Genomic DNA, 20,900 nt, shown 5'->3' with positions numbered 1-20,900 from the left:
CTTAAGTTTCATGCATCTTGCAATCTTCAGACAGAAGAAGTTAAAGGATTCTTAACTCGACTCTCATAAATATATGTGATCCGGACGTTACCTTCTATTTGTAGGTGGTGTTAAAATTTGATAAATAATATTTGTCTTGTGGCGACATTTTGAGCGTTTGCATTTGTCCAAAGCGTTAGGTTAACAGTGTAGATTTGTCAACATTGATAATGCATAGCTATTCTGATTTACAAAAATTACATCGCTTGTTTATGTTAGAGTAACTTGAAAATTTTACCTTCTACCCAAAATTCATAAAAAGGGTACTGCATTTCGAACGATTATTACTACCGTTGACCATCCTACACAAGGTATTTCTGAGTACATTGATTACCATTTGCAACCATTAGCTGCCAAATTACCATCATATATCAAAGATATCACCCACTTTTTACAGTAACTTCAGATTTTGGAACAACTCCCTCCTGGTAGTACCATGGTAACTTTCGGTGTTGTGTCGCTGTACTCAAACATACCCATCAAGGAATCACTTAACTTGATCAGAGAGAAAACAAAATTCCACCGACTTCCATTATTATACGCTTTCTAAATCTTGTTTTATATAATTGTGTGTTCAATAATCAAAATTATCTGCAGACTGACGCATCTCACTGGTCACGACATATAATTCCCGTCACCCTAACTTGAAATTCATCATGTCCTCCAACTCTCAACACTGCATAAGTCACAAAGATGAAAGGAAGCCATCCCAAATATGCCAATTATATCATACCGCCGCAATGTTAATCTCAGGGACCTCCTTGTCCGTTCGAATATTGACAATACTGATGAACCCAGATCCTGTTTCTCGAAATGTGAGCCAAAACAAGACGTAGATCAGAAAAGAGTATTTCTAAACTTGAGAGTCAGAATATTCGTTCAAGAGCTCGAGGCGCGTTCTCCATGAAATCATAGTTTCATAGAGAGAAACGCAGTCTACTTTTTAGAATGACTTGCATTCAAACTCACCCAGTGAACAGATCAACAATGTTTTGGACGTGTTATTTTTATAGCTCACATAGATATTCATAAAAATTATTTGAAGATAGTATTTTGTAGATACCACATAGTCTCGATGTTCAATCCGACCAGCAAACATCAAATTTACAATGTTCATGTGCATCAAGCAACATTGATGCTTTGGCGAAAATGCAGGTGTAACGTTAGTGTGATGAAATAAAGAGTCAATTTAATATCGACAATACGAAAACTTATTCTGTTGTTTTATAGATTACATTTTGTTTATTTTCAATAAAACCCACAGAAACGGTAGAATTCACAATCATTGGAAAGTTAAATGTACATTTTGATTCTCGCCTCGAAAATTAATTGTAACGAACAGTTACAGATACCTTAGCCAATTTGAAAGAAAATACTCTCAATCGTTGTCAAAGGTACACATATTAGGGCTCATTAAATGTAGAGTTTGGATTTGTAAATCTAATCTCCTCAGTTATACATAATTTTGAATTATGCAAATCATCATTCTGCCTCATTGTCGCTATAAGGGAAAAATTTCTGTATTTTCGCTATTTCTGCATATGTTTGTATTGAGCGTACACAATCCTTACAGCATAGGAGTACAGAAATGCTTAAACTCATAACCGCTGTTCATACATACCGACCAACTTCGTATTTCCTTTCTCTACTTTATGAATATTTTAAGGCAAAGCACGGGATAACGTAGCATATTTTATACACTTTTAAAAAGCATTCTGCTGGAGACAGTGTAATTCAAATCTTGCCATGTATTATTGTGTTATTTGCAGTGATATATTGATCATTGTACGTTCCAATTTAAAGTTTATAACGTTAAAGGTTTTCTGAATACTTTGTTATAATGTTGAAAATTTGCCATTTTCCATTGGTAACACGCCTATTTGTCAAATTAACTAGGTAGGAACATCATAAATGATCAAGCTGAATAAATGATAACATTTTCACGTGTTGATCGCACAGTGATGTCGAAGTGCGCGGTGGTCGATTTGACAATAAAGACTGTGACCTGTCAGACGTTATTGTAAAGAGGTTAATACATTGTAGTCCAAATGCAGACTTTATCTGACAACAAACACATCACATATGCCACATAATTCGTTGTGTTTGCCAAGACTATTGACAAGATTATTTTGGTTGTCACACAGTGATTAACATTTGTTTTCCACTGTTCTACATACAAACAAATTATCTGTAGAAAACCGCTCCTTAGAAAATCAAATCGTACCGTCACCTATCGACAGTCCTAGTTACAACGAGTGATGTCCTTTGAGAAGGACTGCATCATTCTGCCACTGGTTGCGCTGTGCTTTCAAACAAGGTCAGGCAAAGTTTTTGAAATTTGTCCTCTCTACTAATGTGTGTCCTATATTAAAGCAATGGACATGTTATATTTGAGTGCAAAACATGTTAATTGTATTCGTAAAATCTTCGTAAAATATATTTTTTTTACACCAACACTGACATGAATGAAATATACATCATAGATGAATTATATAATGTTTTTACATGCATTGAATATCAAGTACCTGTACCATTGACGATGTTCTGCCTCTTTACATTCTGTCCATCAAAGCTGTGTTCATCTCCAACGAACAGGCTGAAATTTGAGGTATTCGCTTGTGTGAGCGGCCTTGAAACAGGACTGATGACGATCAGTATTGTTTGAATCACGCGAAAGCCATACCAATAAACACATTGGCTAAAAGGACAAAAGCTGACACCCAGATCAATAACATATATTAAGGATGTACTATTGGAAAAAAATAAAAGTAATGTCAATTTTTTCAAAGGAGGTTTTTTGAATACCTACATATGAGATTAGTCCAAAACTGGGAAAAGAGATGGGGTCATCGTGCTTGTGTTTTTTACAAAATGACATTAAAATTCATGGTTTTTCACAAAATCACTAAAATCAATAAAACAGGTCATCATTTTCATATTTATATCATGATTACATTTTCCACGTTTACACTATAAAAGATCAAACAAATATACATCTAAGCTACTTTGAAGATTTCACTTACATTAAAATTGAGCTAAAAAGTCACGATATTAATTTTTTAACCAAAATTGCAACAGATATGCCCAAAATTTTAGGAATCGGAGAGGGTAATCTATTGACTATGAATGAATGCTTTATTTCACCAGATGCTTCACAGTATGTACAATAATGAAAATTATCAGAAACTGTGTATTACTGAAATTGTACAAAGTCAAAGAAAAGAAAAGAACATTGCAATATTGTAAAATCTGGTTTGGGCCACGAAAATAGTCTAAAAGGACTATTCGAGTTCATGGCCCGTGAATATACCTATAACTATTTGGTACAAGCTTAAGTGTGATGGAGGATAGAAACAAACACAGTTTTAATGTAAATTCAGTAAGTGATGTTTTCAATGCAGACTTGAAAACTTGTCTACTTGACAATTGTTTGAGATAGTCAGGCAGCGAATTCCAGTGTTTCACAGCTGCATACCTAATGTTTTGTTGTGAAATTGTCAAATTTGAGCCTGGAATACAAACTTTTCAACTTGTGTTAAACGTGTTGATACGAGTGCTTTCGAATCTCAAAATAGTGTTCAACTGTATAAGGAAGATTGTTATGTTTCAAATCATAAACAAACATACAAGTACAATATTTACTCAGTTTGTAGATATCTAAAATAGTCAGTTTGTAAAACAGAGGTTCGGAATGAGCTATGAAATGAGAAAAGGTAAATGAGCGAACAATCCGTTTCTTAAGGCGAAAAATTGGCTCTAAATAGCTGGAAAAAGTGTTTCCCCAGATTTCCAAACAGTACATTATATGAGGTAAGATAAAAGCATTATATAGTTGAATGAGAATGGATTTTGGAACCTAGTGTCTTAGTCGTGTAATGATACCAATTTTGGGTGTAATTACTTCAATGACCTTTCGTATATGATATTTCCATGACAAAGATGAATCTATCGTAACCCCTAAATAGCTGGCACAAGAAACTTGTTCTATTGTATCATTCCCAATTGACAGATTTCCTTCAAATGTGGTGTTTCGCTGTGGTGTCTTTATGATCATATAATTGGTTTATGATCATATAATTGGTTTTGAGTTTGTTGGCCATACACCAACTGATAATTTCATTAAATTTGGCGTTAATTTGAGTAAGATTTACATTCTGGGTACGTAGAGATTTAAAAATATTTGTATCATCTGCAAAAAGTCTACAATTAAAATAGTCTGTTGAATTACAAATATCGTTAATATATACCAAGAATAAAGTCGGACCCAGAATGGAACCCTGCGGTACACCACATTTGATTTGCCTGTAACAAGAAGATTTACCATTGACAATTACAAACTGATTACGATTTGTTATTTGTATTTTTTGCGAAATCCATACTGCGTATCATTAAAATATCGTACTTGTCAAGAAAAGAAACCAGTTGTTTGTTGATAACTGCTTCAAAAATTTTACTAAAGACGGGCAGAATTGAAATTGGCCTGTAATTACCAACATCAAATGGACAACCTTTTTTATAAAGAGGGGTAATTTTTGCAACTTTTAGACTATCAGGAAAAACACCATTTGAAATCGAAAGATTGATAATATGTGAAAGAGGGCCAGCGACTAATTATTGATAGTTTCTACTAATGTCAAATTTCTCAAACTTTGCTAAATAATAGCTCTTTTTGTGAATTTTTCAAAACCACATTTTGTTTAGTAGGTCACCGAGCTCGATTTTTCACAATTTTGCAAAATGTAACTAGGATTTATAGGTTCTGGCGAAAAACCATGCTCTCCCGGATTCGTCCAGCGAGGGCGCTCTTCAAATGCTGCTGACCTGCAGTGGCCTTGTCCAGGCCTGGTCATGATTCAAGCCTACCAGTAAACTTTAATGAGAGGGAAATGACAGAACAAAGCAAAGACTTTCAGGTTCTTCTACTTTTTAGAGTCTATATATTAAACTTATTGCCGTGACGCTTATCGGTGGGGATTAGGTTAACTTCGCTGCAGGCTAAGTTGCCACAGACTACGTGGAGCCAGGAGCCGAGGTCGTAAATCATTTCCCCAATACACGATGACAATCGTAAGGCAAGCCCACAACTGACACAAGTGCCAATATTTTCGGCTAGTACACTCAAATCGACAATGCGACGGCCATTCTTCCATTCTCCGGTAGGTCTACTAGCGACACTATCATTGGGATTATAAATACTCGTCTTTCTCATTGTCCACTACCTCCTCTTGTAATATAGCGAATCGGACTTCACACTTCTGACTTACGCTGTACAGGCTATGGTCATGTTGCATTTTTATTATCTCTTCGCTGAATTCTCGTACCTTCCAGCGTGTTTTGAGGGCACGCTGAACATTTTCTCGCGATTTTTCTCCGCGAGATAGAAATTTTCCTTTACCTGCAGACGACATTTTGTACAACGCAAAAAACGTTCGGAACGTCACTATGCGCGCGTGGTTACCATGGATACATTTCTGCGCGGAAATCGGCGCAGTACGCTAATATTTTTCCGATCGTACATCCTTAACAAGATTTACTTAGATGAGACAAGAAGTTACCTGAAGCGAAATCCTAGATGCAGTTTTGGTCTTGTAAGAACATCAAGTCTTCTACACACGTAAGATTTGAGTGATATCTTACACCAACCACAGAACTGAACATTTCTTACTGGAAGCCGTCACTCAAACGACATTTGTCGTATGCTGCCTTCTTATCATGCATAAATATTGCTCCCCCCCTTCAAATTGATATGCAAAAATTAATTGACCCCTGGAAAGTACTTGCACGAAAAGGCAGCCCTTTATTTTCTCAGTCTGAGCAATTCCCATCCTTTAATGCCGCTGATTGATCACTGTAGCAACTGGCTACGGTAACTACAGACTTCCGAGGTTAAATTGATTAAGTCCACCCCCTTGGAAACGAAATTAAGGCGTAAGAAAACCTTATACATGTCTTAGATAGATTGTCATCCCCCTCCGTCTCGATTTCGTTCATGATCTGCAGTGAGTTAATGACAATTGAATGAACGCCAATGAAGTACTCTCTCTACGAAGAACTAAACACGTCGCTAAGATTTGGTCGAAGCAGAGGGTGGCGTTAGTGACATAAAAAACAAACAAGAGTAATTTGCCATCGGTATGTACTTTATTTTTATTCGTCTAACAAATGCCAAACATTAATTTCTGAATATACATTACTAAAGATGGTGACAGAAAATATTATGCCTGATATCAATGTTCGCGTATACGCACAAAAAAGGTCACGAAATGTACCAGACTTGCTTTTAGGTACCAATGCAGATTTTGTGACTTTCATAAGTGAACGCAGAAAACACGCGTAAGAGTTACTTTTGCATTTTTGATCCTTGATTTGTATCTGCATCTGCTAGATCTGACAACAGAAACGATAACTGTGACGCATTAAGATCCTCCATCATCAACTCGTGACAAACTGTATCAAAAGTGTGAAATTAACAATGCATTTTTTCTTCAAGTAAAGCGATCTATCTTCAAAAGTGCATACAATATGAGAATAAGGTGAACTTGAAAGTGATATACATGACGTTTGTTGCTATCCAAGAATATTTATCTATCACACTTAATAAGTATTTCACTCGTGCAAACGGCAACAATTACGCATAACAATTATTTTCATTTTTGATCACGTAAGTGTATTTGTTCCTTAAATCTTGACCAGATGATAAAAACAACATCACGGAAATGTCCAAATCTTCTATTAAACTACCTGTTCTAATGTTTTCAATATGAATATGAATTGTCATACTGACATGTCCAAATCTTTCAATCTACTACCTGTCTGATGTTTTCAATATGAACTAATATTCATACTGACATGTATTTTGTCTAAATAAACATAAATGACCAATTGTTGTACTGAATATGTGTATAAAAAGTATGTGAAAGCAATATTAATGAATTTCATTCAAAAGTACTGTATATATCAATTAAGTCTTTTACAAGTTACTATATCATAAAGACGTTGAATCATAACCTTAATCACTATTCGCATTATCAACTGGCTACATTGATTAACATGTATTTAGGCTAACAAATACAGTAAAGGAATAAAAAGCGGCGGTAAAATGTATGTAAAATTCAAACACAACTTCTACAAGTAGCTATAAGAATGTGAGCTCATAACCCATAATCACTATTGGCATTTGCAACTGGCTACATTGATTTACATGTAATTTGACTTAGAAATACGATAAAAAGAAATCAAATAGTCTGTAGAATATATGCAAAACACTAACAAAGTTTACTTTTCTAAAATTACGTCCTCATTTTCCATTTGCTATCAAATGATGAACCTTCTTTCATCATAATATATTCAGATACATTATGTTAGAAATAAAAACGAAGAATTGAGTAATAGATAAAAATTTCCAAATTTGGCTTATGGCTCAGTAAGAAAAAAATATTCTTACTTTACGAGAAATATAAAAAACAAGTCATCATAAATGACTTTTAATTTCTCTGACATGAGCCTATCCAAGCAATCGATTGAACGCTGAATGCATATTGTTAATAGAGGACAATTTGTATAACACAGTTATAATATTATTGAAATTTTTAAGTACAATAAAATAAAAAGTGATAGCATAAACCCAAAATACTAAAATTATATATCAAACGTTCTTTCCAACACCTCTTTGCGGTACTGAGGAACACACTTTAGACTTTTGATATTATGCAAATGTATAAAAACAGGAAAGATTTAATGTTCGGAACATTGTGTACGATTTTCGCTTCAAATTATAAGATAAATCAAATATATCCTCCACTATACAGATGTGTACTATAAAGATGCAAGTATTATCCAGTAAAAGAAACAAAAAGTTCAATGACCTTATGGTCAGTCGGATTCTTTCAGCAACCGCCGAGACGTGCATTTTGATAGGCTATTGAAGTTTCGTACGTATGTCGAATCCCTACTGCTATTTCTCTGGTATGGCGTTTAAGTAGTCAAAATCACTCCAGATACCAACTGTAGATTGTAAATTTTCTAAGCGTATAACCATAGTTGAACCTTACAAGGGAGTTTTCATCATTATCTCTGCAAAGTTCTTTAAAACAAATGCTCATTTCTATTTCTATTTCTAAATCTGAAAATGTAATAAGTGGTAGGGGTGGAGGATATTTTAATGCTTCTAAAGTACACCTCCACTTGAAATATCTGCCCCACACTCACAGAAAAGCAGTTCAAATTATCTATACAATACATTGCTAGTGTAACATGAATGTTTTTCTTTCAAACCTATACAGCATGGCTGTTTCATTCTGCTTTTAGGTATTCATTGATGAGATCCACCAATGGAGCTCTGCCCATTCGACGAAATACTTTTTTGAGCAATTCAAGATCCGTCTCTGATACGTATTTGCGCTCCCGTAGATGGCGAAATACATCATAGGGTTCTCTGAGTTTCCCTGCATCACGTCGGCTGATTTGCTTTGGTGTCAGTAGATTAATCATATGGCGCGTGTCATTATCTGTCAGGTTCTCATGAAGTGTGTAGAATACCTCTGACAAACCGTCAATATCTGCAACACAATTTATAAAAACAAGATTTAATCATAACTCCTGCTGTTGTTTTGTTAATTATTCTCATTATGTGCTACAGCACTATAAAGTTAATCAGATTTAAATCCATGTTTGGCTTTAGAATTGTTATCGTAAAGGAAAACAAGTGAAGATGATCCACGTATTCTCAACATGTATTCTAAACATACTTTAAAATCAAGTTAGACATAAATACGTATCTGCGAAAGTCAATGTAAATATATGCATTAATATATGTAGAGATGATTTAAATCTCCATTTCTGTAGAATTATTCGATCTTAAATTACACGATGAGATTATTTTGATGCAAAATGTCGACTGAACACAACAGAGTTTGCAAGAGACATACGACGGGACTTAAGATAATGTTTGACAAGGCAGACTGTTTAATTGATCAATGTATATTTCATTTCATTGAGGGAATTATGGATTACCTTTACGTCTGAAAACTTTACTGCTTGTTCCAGGATGGGATTTGTCAACTTGCTGTCCTTCTATAATCAATAAGAGTCGAGAAGTATAACGTGTTGACAAATTTGCTTTAATCTGCGATAACCCATATTTACAACAAAATGTTCGAAAGTTTTATGACAAAAATGTCATAGTTGCCATTTCGCACAACATCATATAACAGGAAAACATCGGTCAAACTAGCAGCACACACACAACGTGGTATCGTTCGTACAGCTGAATATAGGGCAACGTTAAATGTAATGATACTTATGGCTGTATACTTACCTTTCCAATACCACATCTTCAAGTTAGAATCCTTCAAAGGCAATGCATTTCTTGGACAGATGGCTGTCATTTTCTCTTCTGAGATAGGAACACATCTGTCGTCTACATCCTCGCCAAGAGGAAGTAGTTCTCCCACCTTGTGATTTGGACACTGACACTTGAGAGATGCGTTGTACATCACTGTAGGGGTGTAGTTTGCGATGACTACCTTTAAATCTTCCTCAATCAGTTGCCTTACATTGCTTACGTGCTTTGGCTGTGGTGGAGATGGATGCTGATCGCTGGTTGGAATAACCAGAATCTTCAACTGGATATCAGCATCTTCCTTGCACAGGGTTAAATGGAAATCATCGTCGGGGAAATACAGGCGAGCCATGTGCTTTCTCAACACTACTACACAGTCAGACCAACGTCTTATGCATCGAATCAGTAAACGGTAAAACAGGCCTTCGGGCAGAAAATTGCCGATGAAATGGAAGTACAGCTGACAACACACTGAACTGCTTGCTGGAAAAATAGCACTATGTTTGCCTTTTGCATCCTTTTGCATCAGGCTTGGCAGATAATACATCCGCTTATCTCTTGAGCTAACGGGCATCTCACAAATGATGTCATACAGTTCCATCATTTTCAGAAGGATTGTCTTGTCTTCCTGTCGGTTGTGACGCTTCAGAAGATAATCTAACAAATCATCGTGTAATCTGCCTTCATAATGCAACTCTTTAATCTGACTGATGTGTTGTACGGGCACATCTAGCTCATCCTTGTACGTGATTGATTGGTTGATCAGTATCTTGAAAAGACTCACCAACCAACCGACATCCAAGATTACAGTGTTTTTCAGCTCAGGTACTGCCTTATGGTAAAGTATTTCGCCGACACTGTTATAAAATTCAAGAGCTTCGATGACTTCAGCTTCTTCAATTTTCATCCCCTTCCCTAAATCTTTCACTTCATCCAGAGAAATTTTCTCCTTTCGCAGTTTCCTCAGCGAAAGTTCCAAAAGTATCCACTTTGCTGGCACTGAACCAAGAAAAGGTACTCCTTTGCCAACTGCTGTATCTTCAGTCGAAGGGTTTCAACAGCAGGATCTGCAACGGTGCCATCTTCATTTCTGGACTTGTTATCAATTGCAATCATGTCAACAAGGTGGGCATTTACTGCTTCAGTAGCATGCTTAGCCAAGTATTCCTTTATCTCAATAAGTCGTTTTTGGGCTTCCTTATTGACGTCCACAGCTGCAACACCTTTAGTTGTGTTTTTCTATTATTGGAGTAATAAAGGTTTCTTTAATTTCATAATTCGATATAGTTTTACAGTAAATTAATATAGTAAATCCGTCATGCTCTCAATGTAGATAAATTAAATGAGATACACCTGATGTGAACCTTACTAACAATTCGACTTTGAATTTCTTTGGTTATAAGAGCTAGCTTCACAAGCATCAAGTTAACGATGTACGATTATAAAACTTAAAACAATCATTCTTTGAATTAGTACTTTTTGAATCCCAGTACATTAGATTAGTCATTAATTAAAGAAAAAAGATAAGGTCACCGTGCTTTGATTTCTAAGAAATGACGAAGGACGAAAAATTATTGAAATCCGATATAAAAACCTTTAATTTCAAATTCCTGCAGCGGAAACGAAATGTTATGTTCTTATTTTATAATAATAACACAAAATAAAACTGTAAACCGTGAAGAGCCCTAATTTACAAAAAGAATGGAAAACTATGTGAATAAATTGAATAATTTACTTTTTACAATATTTACATTATTACACTTAAATTTCAGAAATTGGAATATTAGAATCTTCCAACATTGTCAATTTTGTCTTTTCCTGATCTTTTATTTCTCACTGTTTGGCACAATATCAAGGAACTCACAAACTGGAAAAAAAACAATTTAAGATCTTAACTTGAAATTTATAGATTTTCAAACTGCTGATGGTATTTCTATAGCCACTGTGGAATATTCATGTGTGCGTCGTAAAAACTTAGCGTCGAACAGATGCGCACATAATTGTGCAATGCGTGTTAAATGTTTCTGCTCGCCTATATTCTTAAGAAATATGTATGTAGTGAGACTTTAGATTAAATGCGCAATGAAATCTATTATCTGCATTTTTATGATTACGAAATGTTTCTTCTATTCATCATCAAAAGTTAATTTATTTTTCACTATATTCTTAATATTTATTTATAGAATGATATTATTGGCTAGTTATAGCAAAGTTTGAGTACATTACAAATGTTCTGTGGTGGTTGATATTGTGAACGGTGCATTTTCAAGACATGGAGTGAGAGGGTTTATCACATATTGAGAAGAAAGTATGTAGTTTTTAGCAATTTGTGATGTTACTGTTTTGCTGAGCTGACAGGGAGATACTGCTGGTACTCAATCAGAGTACACAGAACAACTAACTCAAAAAGTTCAGAACAGGTCTCGAAATGCCGCCGGAAAAACATTTTTGCTTAATTAACTATTCAAAACCTACAACACCCGACTTTTATACAAGAAAAGGAACAAGACCAGTTGTTCGGCTACAGTAAAAAAGACGACGCTTTACAATATAAACAGTCCTGTTCCGGTGAAATCCTCACTCCAGATGATTTCTTAGCACATGTCTAATACATTGGCATGTCTCTCTACGTACTTATAAGGCTAAACTTCTTGAACAATCGTGCAACAATAGGTGGACGGCTTTCCCTGCATCATTGAGTTTACACTTTCCTTACAAGCGTTTGAACACTTTATTCATAACTGCTATGTACAGATATTACATCGGTCTTTTTCGGGTAAAAACTTTGTTCCACTCCCTCTAAACTTATTAGTCGTTGAGACAATATTCTAGCATTGATAAAGGTCCAAAATGTCGGCTAAATTGACAAATGTCGGAATTATCCTCAAGAAACCGAAAGGATCTGCTGCAAAAGTATTATAATTATTGTATGTAAAGGGATGAAAGTAAAAAGTCTATAGTTTTGAAGCGTTGATATCAGTATGACATGTTCATAAATTTCTATGTATATTTATTTGCTTAGAACTTTGCCTTATGGATATGTTACTGTCGGAGGCAAATACGAATATATTAAATTTCGACGACCACGATATTAGAAATGGAATGATAAACAGAAAAAAACATTCTAAAGCTATACCATCTTTCAATAACAACGAATATTGAGAGCATATAGTGCCAGTATCAATTGCAAGTTAGCCTAATTCATGCCGAATAATGTTGTTTAGATAACAATGATTTTAGATACCACTCGATAAAATCTTAATAACAAACATTAAGGTAACTCTTTTGCAACCCTACCTGTCTTAAGAGGTCTTTCTTTGTTCCTAAAATGATGACAGGTGGTGCAACTGCTGTCTTAAAACTTCCGTCTGATTGTTTGAGGCGAACTTGAGATCCTTGGCTTGCATGTGTGTGTATTGAATTCATCCAAAAACTAAGAAATTCTACAGAAACGACACAAAGAACTATCGCCATAGTATACCAAACGATTTTGTACAGGTGAATTTACCTTTTCATATTGTCCATGTCACATTTCTTTCCTTCTTTCTTTTTTGAAAATAAAGTAAAATTTATTAACAAATCGCTACGTCAGCAATCAACGTAAATTGTCATGTCTAAATCACTGTTAATAAGTAAGGCAAACGGAAATTTTGCAAAGGATATTTAAAAATGAAGTGAATATAGCATAGTATCTGTGCAATTTAACAGTCAATATGAGTTCAAGGTCAAGCGTCGAGTCTCAACGGACGAGAAAATTTACCTACAAATCAACTTTGTCCATTATCTTATATAAAAGGCAAGATTCGGGGCATACGAATATTCCACATTGAGTACGAATCATTAGCACAAAATTTCAACACTGAAACAATGCTCATTTATACAATGTTCATAAATTAATACTAATATGCCGCGTATCTTGCACGAATAGCATTTTATGAAGATATAAGAAATTTTCATCTGTCACGGTGAAAGCAAGCAGAATTTGAAGTAGCATCATGCTCTCCTTTACTTAAACAACTTTTCTGTAGTGAAGATATCTTGTACTTGAAGCTATCAGGACGGCCCATCCTTGTAAAGTTATATTGGTTTGTGTCCTTGATGTTCCGTAGGTGTATTAGATTTTGTTAAATAATCTTTTGCGACTCACTCACTCACTTTGTCATCTTATTTCCGTGAAAAGACAAAAGCCCCCCCCCCCCCCCGCAACATTGCTGCCTACTTTGCCTAAATATGAGCAACCGCGTGCATTTGAGAGCGACGTTCTTCCTGGGTACTAGGTGTGTTGCTGTTTGTACACTCTTAACTCATAAACAAGCAAGCGATTGATTCGGAGAGTGTTGTCTGCGTATTGCTGATATCGACGGAAAGTCCTGACAGGAAACTGTCTAAATAATGCGGAGGTTGCTGGCCTTGCAAAATTTGTAAGTCTCTTGTTCGGTAATACCATCGATGATTTCGCAAAGAAATCCATTATCGCACATGAAGACATGGATTCCGTGACTATTTTCAGCAAATCTCAGGCAAAGGGTCAGTACTGTGACAGACGCCGGAAGAGATGTAAAGAAGATGCGGCGACTTATCTCATATGGGTTCGATGACGATCGAGAGCTCTGAACTCTCAAACAACCATCTTATTATCACTTAGCGTGGTTGTGATGTAGCTATTGTCGGGTACGCACACTCTGTAGCAACGAACGTTCAGTAGTAGAGACGGCAACAGGTACACAAATATACTCTAAGTGGTAGCACTTTATTTAGCTGAGTAACACGAGTTACACTAGTCTAATACTAGGCGTCGGTACGGTCAGTGTCGTCTCGGGCGTCTCAACAGGTTCTACCTTAGCACACTAAAATGCAGAGTATATATTGAGTGAATATCTGGCTTTGTCATGACTTTGGTACGCGTCTATAATTTAAGACAGTCGGCAGATGTGAAAGACAGTACGGTCGCTCCCATTAGTACATCTGTAAACATAGTGAAGGAGGTCCAGCTTAAGTATCCCGTCGGTGTTATATGTCTTAAGCTGTTGTCAAAACAATACGTTCACTAAAAGCGGATGCACCACGTGCAGAAGGTCATTGCAAGTGGTATTAAAAGCTTAATTCAAGTCATAAAATATTAACTATCAAGGGCTATGTCATGTTATGAATGATTACTCGGCTGTATTCTACATTCCATGTCAAGAAGGGAGACAGGAATGACTGCGAGCCTGATTTAATCTCGTCCTTGAAACACAGCATCGAGAGATATTTATTTGAAGAGCGGCACGGCGTTTCTCTGAATGATAAGTCATTCAAACTGGCGAACAAAGCAGAGGAGGCAAAGAGGATGCAACTACAAAGAACATAAAATAGGAAGTAATCTTGAGTATCTGAGGCTATTTCTGCCATTGAAGAAAGAAGACAGGCAATCTGTGAAAGAAGGATGGGTAACAATAATCTTCACGTTATGGGGCATCATTAGGAAGCCGTCATTATTTACGGCCTGGGGTCGGAGGACTCTGATGGGGGTCACTCAAAAATTGAAGGCAAGGGGTTGCTCAAACTGTGGAGAGAAGAAGACGATGACTAAATTTAAACAACACTCAAATTGCACCATTGCACATATTTATTTGTCAAATTTTTGATGCGAGACGGGAAAGATACCCTCTCGTGCTCTCCCCTTTGGGTGTTCTAAAGTAAAAATGCAAATTGGAAACACATCTCAGATTGCACAAGACTGCACCATTGCATACATCAATTTCTCAAAATTTTCAAAGGGATCTAGGACAAAACTGAACTGTTGAGAATTCATCCTTTGTTATCAAAGAAACATATTTCAATTGATGTCAGTTCAATAACCATTTTGAGATTTAACCATACCTTAATTCAGGCTTTTCATCCAAAAGCTGGCAGCTGGGGAAATTATATGGCTGGCGAGGTTTCAAATAACTAATGAATAGAAAATAAATATACTGACTCTAACTGTTGGTCCTCTAATCTCGTGTTCGAAAGTGTAAGATTTTGCAAATGACACAAGAATGTCGAAGATTTTCCATTAATGCATATTATTTGGTCTTCAATCTCTGGTAAACTGAGCACTATTTTTTACAAAATTTATTCTCGTTGTTTTATTGTTAAATACTCTAACTCAAACACTAATCATGCAAAAAATGTAATAAAATATCATCGCTAAATGTCATTTTCATACAGTTCTACCGAGTGCAAAATAAATTGAAACACCTCTCAGATTGCACCATTACACGCATCGATTTCTCAAAATTTTCGATGCGAGGGGGATGGGGACGCCCCCACTCGTACTGTTCCCCGTGGGGCGTTCGAACAGTTTTAATCAGTAAAAATAAAAATTGAAAATACCTCTCAGATTGCACCATTGCACACATCAATTTCTCAACCTTTTCGAGGCAAGATAGTGGACACACCCTGACACTTCCCCCTCAGCCTGTCGCGTGTTCTCTCCCCCCCCCCACCGTTAAGTCAGATATCCAAATGAGAAACCTGTCATGATACCCATACAATTTAAACAATACTATATGGTTGGATCTGGGTTACAGCTTGAGTTTTTATAAATATTTTCTTGTGAATTTCAATTTCATTTTACTGTTTTCACCATTTTCAACATCACTATTACTATATTTTATAAAGTTTACAAATACATGAATTTATATTTAACTTTTCTAAGTGGGGACAGTCAAAATTTCTATGCTTGAGAGGCGGTTTACTCAAATTCATCATGGTTGGTGGGGGAGTTCTCAAAATTTCAGAGTTTCCGATGAAATTCCTCCGACGCCTCCCGGCCGTAAATCATGACGCCTTACCACGAACTTTGAACTCCACGGTCGCGATGAGCACAAACAAATTGTATAGAAAGACAATCGGGACATATTTCCCTGCAGAATTTTGAGAATGTGACATTATTGTCGAGACGGACAGTAAATAGATTGCCGCTCTACTCTCTCGCGCGTGCTTGCAATGAAGGCAGAAAACAAACGCCCGCCAACGCCGCCAACGCCCTTACGGTAGAGAGCAACTCTGAGACTGATAGTCGGTGATTTAGAGATAGTTTGTTGGCCGTTCTATGACTTTTTCCCAATTTCCGCTGTTTCATCACACGGTCCGTGATGTTGAGAAGAAACTTGTTACAAGGCAATATTCATCGTGAAAGGCAATAATGCATAACATCAGTGTAATCTGTTTGTGTCAGACACGTGTGCTGCAAACTTACGGTTAATGTTGAAGTGAATGATTTTAAAACTTTAAATATTCTAATATTATATAGGGCTCAGCCCTTGGTGTCGCGCCAGGGGTTAAGATTAGCAATGTTATTTGTATTGATTCATGATAAAATGTAATTAATTGTTATTTCATAAACGTTTAAGCTTATATGACAACTATGCCCAGTTTCCCTCTGATGAAAGCAGCTCACGTACGTACACGACGTCAAACCCTGCAGCAGTGCAGGTATAAATTTTCTGTAAGGTGTACAAATTTTGGACAAAAATTGGCAATTTTTACAATGATAACAGCCTATTGTGTTAAACAAGGGACGTATTATGCAATCATTATCATTGCAATGGTAACCGCACTGCCCACCTTCCACTTGCAAGCTGAAAACTATATAGCGTTCCGTCTAAAACCTGGCAATTTTTGAATCTAATTATTGACACAGGGGGCGCTTTTCTAAAATTCAATCCCAGCATTCTTTGCGTATGCCCCCGTTCATATGCACGACAGTTTTCTCCCTTATCTATATTAACGATATTTTGTATCAGCGACAAGGTGCATAATAATATTTACTGGCTAATAAAAGAGGTATATTTCATATCAACTTTTTTAACGTATTAACAAATGCTATCAGATGACCAGGTGCGTTCTAAAATAATAAAAAATCGCATCATCAAGCGTATGTCAACCTACAGTACGCGTATAGCGTAACAGTCGCATTTTTGCATCCGCATCGCATTACATCAATATTTTTCTACATCGCATAAGCATCGCATCCGCATCACATAAACACGGAAAGCCGAAGATTGCATCATTGTCGTAGTCCAAGGATGCATAGCATCGCATCATTATCTCTTGCATCGCATATGCACCTCATACGCATCGCATACGTATCGCATACGCACCGCATCATTATTTTCCTACATTGCATACGCATCGCATCAACAGGGAAAAAAGTAGATCACATCATTGTAGCAGCAGAGGAAACATTGCATCGCATCGATCGATCACCTCAGGTAGCATCGCATCCCCGGGATCGCAGCTCGATAAAGGTACTATCGGTCACATTTTACCGGTTCAAAACCAAGTTTGAATTCGTAAAAAAATTTAATTTGGTAAATAAGTAGTCACTCTTCATGAATTATGCTGAATAAAGAATTATCTCTGTAACAACAGTGAATGTGACGTTCAAATATGTCATTTTTAATTAAATGTCTGATAATGTCGTCCTTTCTTCGTTTCTTTTCTTTGAGAAACGTTTTCTATTAGTAACGAAGGTATTCCTTTGATTTTCCATTTCAGAAAAATTCTGACGTGACAAGTGTTTTAATTTGTGATGGAACTATTACCTACAGACCTGGTTGACATGATAATAGTATTTCTGTAAACTCTTTTTACGGGCAATTTCCGACATCAACGGAGATAAGGGTTATTCTTATCGAATGTTGTATGTTGAGACAAATTTGCCGAGGTCGCATTTTACTATGAAAAGATAACTCTTTAAGCATATAATTCGTACAGTACGACAGTACGATATTACTTATTTATCGTCCCATATCGATTTCTTTGTCATGTTTGTGACTTTTTATTTTAAAAACAATCTTTGCTCTCATTTTAGTTATGTATTTTTTTCTTCTTCAGTCATGTACAACGCGTTGAGAAGTATGTGTAGTGCGCTTTAAAGAAGTTTTTAATGATAATAAATAATAATAATATCGGTCAAAGCAATGTTAAGGTTTTACACCTATAGACTGAAATGTTAAAGTCGGCCTTAGAACATTTCATTTGATTATGATAACAGCACGTAAATTGTTAGATCTTACCATGATTTAAGATAGAAAACAAACGTTTCGGAGAGTATTTTTACGTACGATTCGATTATTTCTGTAAATTTACTATGTTTGATCTTTCCCAATAATGATGCAAGTTGACAACATTGATGCAATTTTTACAAGCAAAGACTGATGCGTATGCGATATGACGCGCAAGCGATCGCTGAAATCCATGAATGATGTCATGCTAATGTGACCAATCAGCGATGCGATATTTAGCCGATGCGATGCGGATACGATTGTGATACGATGCTGATGCGACCAATATGCGAGGCGATATGTAGACGATGCGATGCGGATGCAAAGTGCTGTGATTGGTTATGAGACACGCGTGCTGTATATCCACTCGTCTGACATGTGACAACCGAGACCCTGGAAGAATAGAGAAACAAAGAGCTTCAGATTGACCGTCAAACACTGCAGTCTTAATCATTGCCACCTTAGGTACTTACGCTTTACCGTCCAATATTCACCATCACCGACAGGCAAAGTGTCGTCAAGAGACTTGGTGAGATCAGTTGCAAGAATGTAGATGACCCGACTTGCGAGGAATACCTGAGAGAGAGAGAGAGAGAGAGAGAGAGAGAGAGAGAGAGAGAGAGAGAGAGAGAGAGAGAGAGAGAGAGAGAGGGGGAGGGAGAAAGGAGAAGGGAGAGAGAGCACAGAGAGAGTCAGAGACAAAGAGACAGACAGACAGTTATGCATGAAATACTGTTTATGGTAATCGTAAAAATTTAAGAGTTTTTTAATTTTATATATATACAATAATTATTTCTACCTTTGATGTAAAAAGGCCAAAGTCACGATATAAGTCAATTATTAATAGTCAAATATAAGAAAGTCAAGTATTAGTTTAACTTTATCTTAACCATGCATCATACTATTTTGATATGTTCGGTACTTAGTAAATATTTCATCACCAATAAATCTCTCAAAATAGATATAAACTCAATTACTTTTTCGTTGAAGTTTACATTTTGATTGCCCATATAATAAGCTTAGTAACCATCGGCTTACACAATGACAAAGCACTTTAGTGACTTGATGACAGGAAATCCAAGTACATTTCAGATCATTGGATGGTATTTTTAGTTATACCACTCTCCGCCTCGTGCCCATTGTTCTAACCATGCTCTCTAATTTCCATAACCGAATATTTTATAATTACCACCTGGCTTTCTTTTGTTTAAAAAGTGTCCGATTTACAAGTTCTTTTGTTTAAAAGTGTCCGATTTACTAGTAAATCGGACAGTTCTTTTGTTAAAAACTGTCCGGTTTACTAGTAAATGGGACACTTTTAAACAAAAACTTGTAAAATGGACACTTTTTAAACAAAAGAAAGTCACGTGGCGACGAGTAAAAAAAAACAAATGCGAGACATTATACCAGAAGAAATTTATTTCACCATCAAGTACAGAGTAAAGACACTTTAAAAGAATCACCGGACTGAATTAATTTTGCACGACTGTACATCTCAAAATCAATTACAGGTCACCGTGAAATAACGGTATTGATTGCAAATATCACTTCTGTGTTAAGGTTATTGTTATCACGATCATTCGAAGCTGAAATTTAAGACTTCAAAGTCAGTTATCAACACTGAATGTAGAGGTTTCATCGTTTTTGGTAAAGTTAAATCTAGCTACAGGCAAACACACACGCAGTACCACAGTCATTGTGGATCTACACGTATTTTTTTGGTACTTGCTGTTTCTGTTGCGCCTTTCTCTGACGTGGCTGTGTAGCTTGGTCTTCCGATTGTGGCCGTTAGCACTGGCGTGACAGGGGGGCTTTTCTTTCCATCTTTGGTTTTGGTAGTTGAAGTGCACCGGATACAGCTTTCATTTGTACTTCATCCGCCATATCGATATACGTAGAGCGACTCGGCAATTGCGTGTATGCTGCTCAAAGTTTTCGACCCAAATGAGCAAAGCGTGACTCTAACGTCGATCTGCAAACACCTTTTCACTTCATTCAACCAACCAATCAATCAAACATAATTCATACATTCAAATCAAACCAGGTGCTCAACCACGTCATCGCACTACAATAGCACACACATGTCAACTTTGTTTTATCCAATCATGGGTTATTTTTTATACTTTCGTTCAACAAGGTGTAAAAACGCGTCAATGTTTTCCTGCCAAAGTTTCAACTTGCACTGCACTAAAATTACAAATAAAAACTTTCGGCGTGCAAACAAGGCTCTAAACTCGGCAAATTCGTGGTATAACACGGTCAGCGAACTCGTAGTCGGCGGTTTCCGGAATTTAACGGTACAGTTTGCCATAAAACTCCTCGGCCCTGCGGGCCTCGGAGTTTTACTGGCAAACTGTACCGTTAAATTCCGTAAACCGCCTCCTACTCGTCCGCTTACCTATAGTAAGCAGTACGTAAAAATACAGTCAACGAGGTTTTATCTACATTAAATGAAGCTATATGCTTTTATTAGGACAAGTATCTGT

At 36.3% G+C, this 20,900-nt stretch overlaps 1 protein-coding gene across 1 annotated transcript; it reads right to left on the bottom strand.

Moving 5' to 3' along the window:
* Positions 1-9,040: 9,040 nt before the first annotated feature.
* On the bottom strand, positions 9,041-19,057 carry LOC139136271 (uncharacterized). Its single transcript, XM_070703998.1, has 4 exons — positions 18,888-19,057; positions 12,677-12,822; positions 9,356-10,618; positions 9,041-9,111 (listed from the first exon to the last, which is right to left on the bottom strand). The coding sequence occupies exons 3-4, from the start codon at positions 10,284-10,286 to the stop codon at positions 9,041-9,043; spliced, it is 1,002 nt and encodes a 333-aa protein (XP_070560099.1). The 5' UTR covers positions 10,287-10,618; positions 12,677-12,822; positions 18,888-19,057.
* Positions 19,058-20,900: the final 1,843 nt, after the last annotated feature.

This window comes from Ptychodera flava, chromosome 7 (genome assembly GCF_041260155.1).
Source record: "Ptychodera flava strain L36383 chromosome 7, AS_Pfla_20210202, whole genome shotgun sequence".
Taxonomy (NCBI): Eukaryota; Metazoa; Hemichordata; class Enteropneusta; family Ptychoderidae; genus Ptychodera; species Ptychodera flava.
The sequence above is the reverse complement of the archived record's forward strand: the minus strand, read 5'-3'. Positions and strand labels throughout refer to the sequence as shown.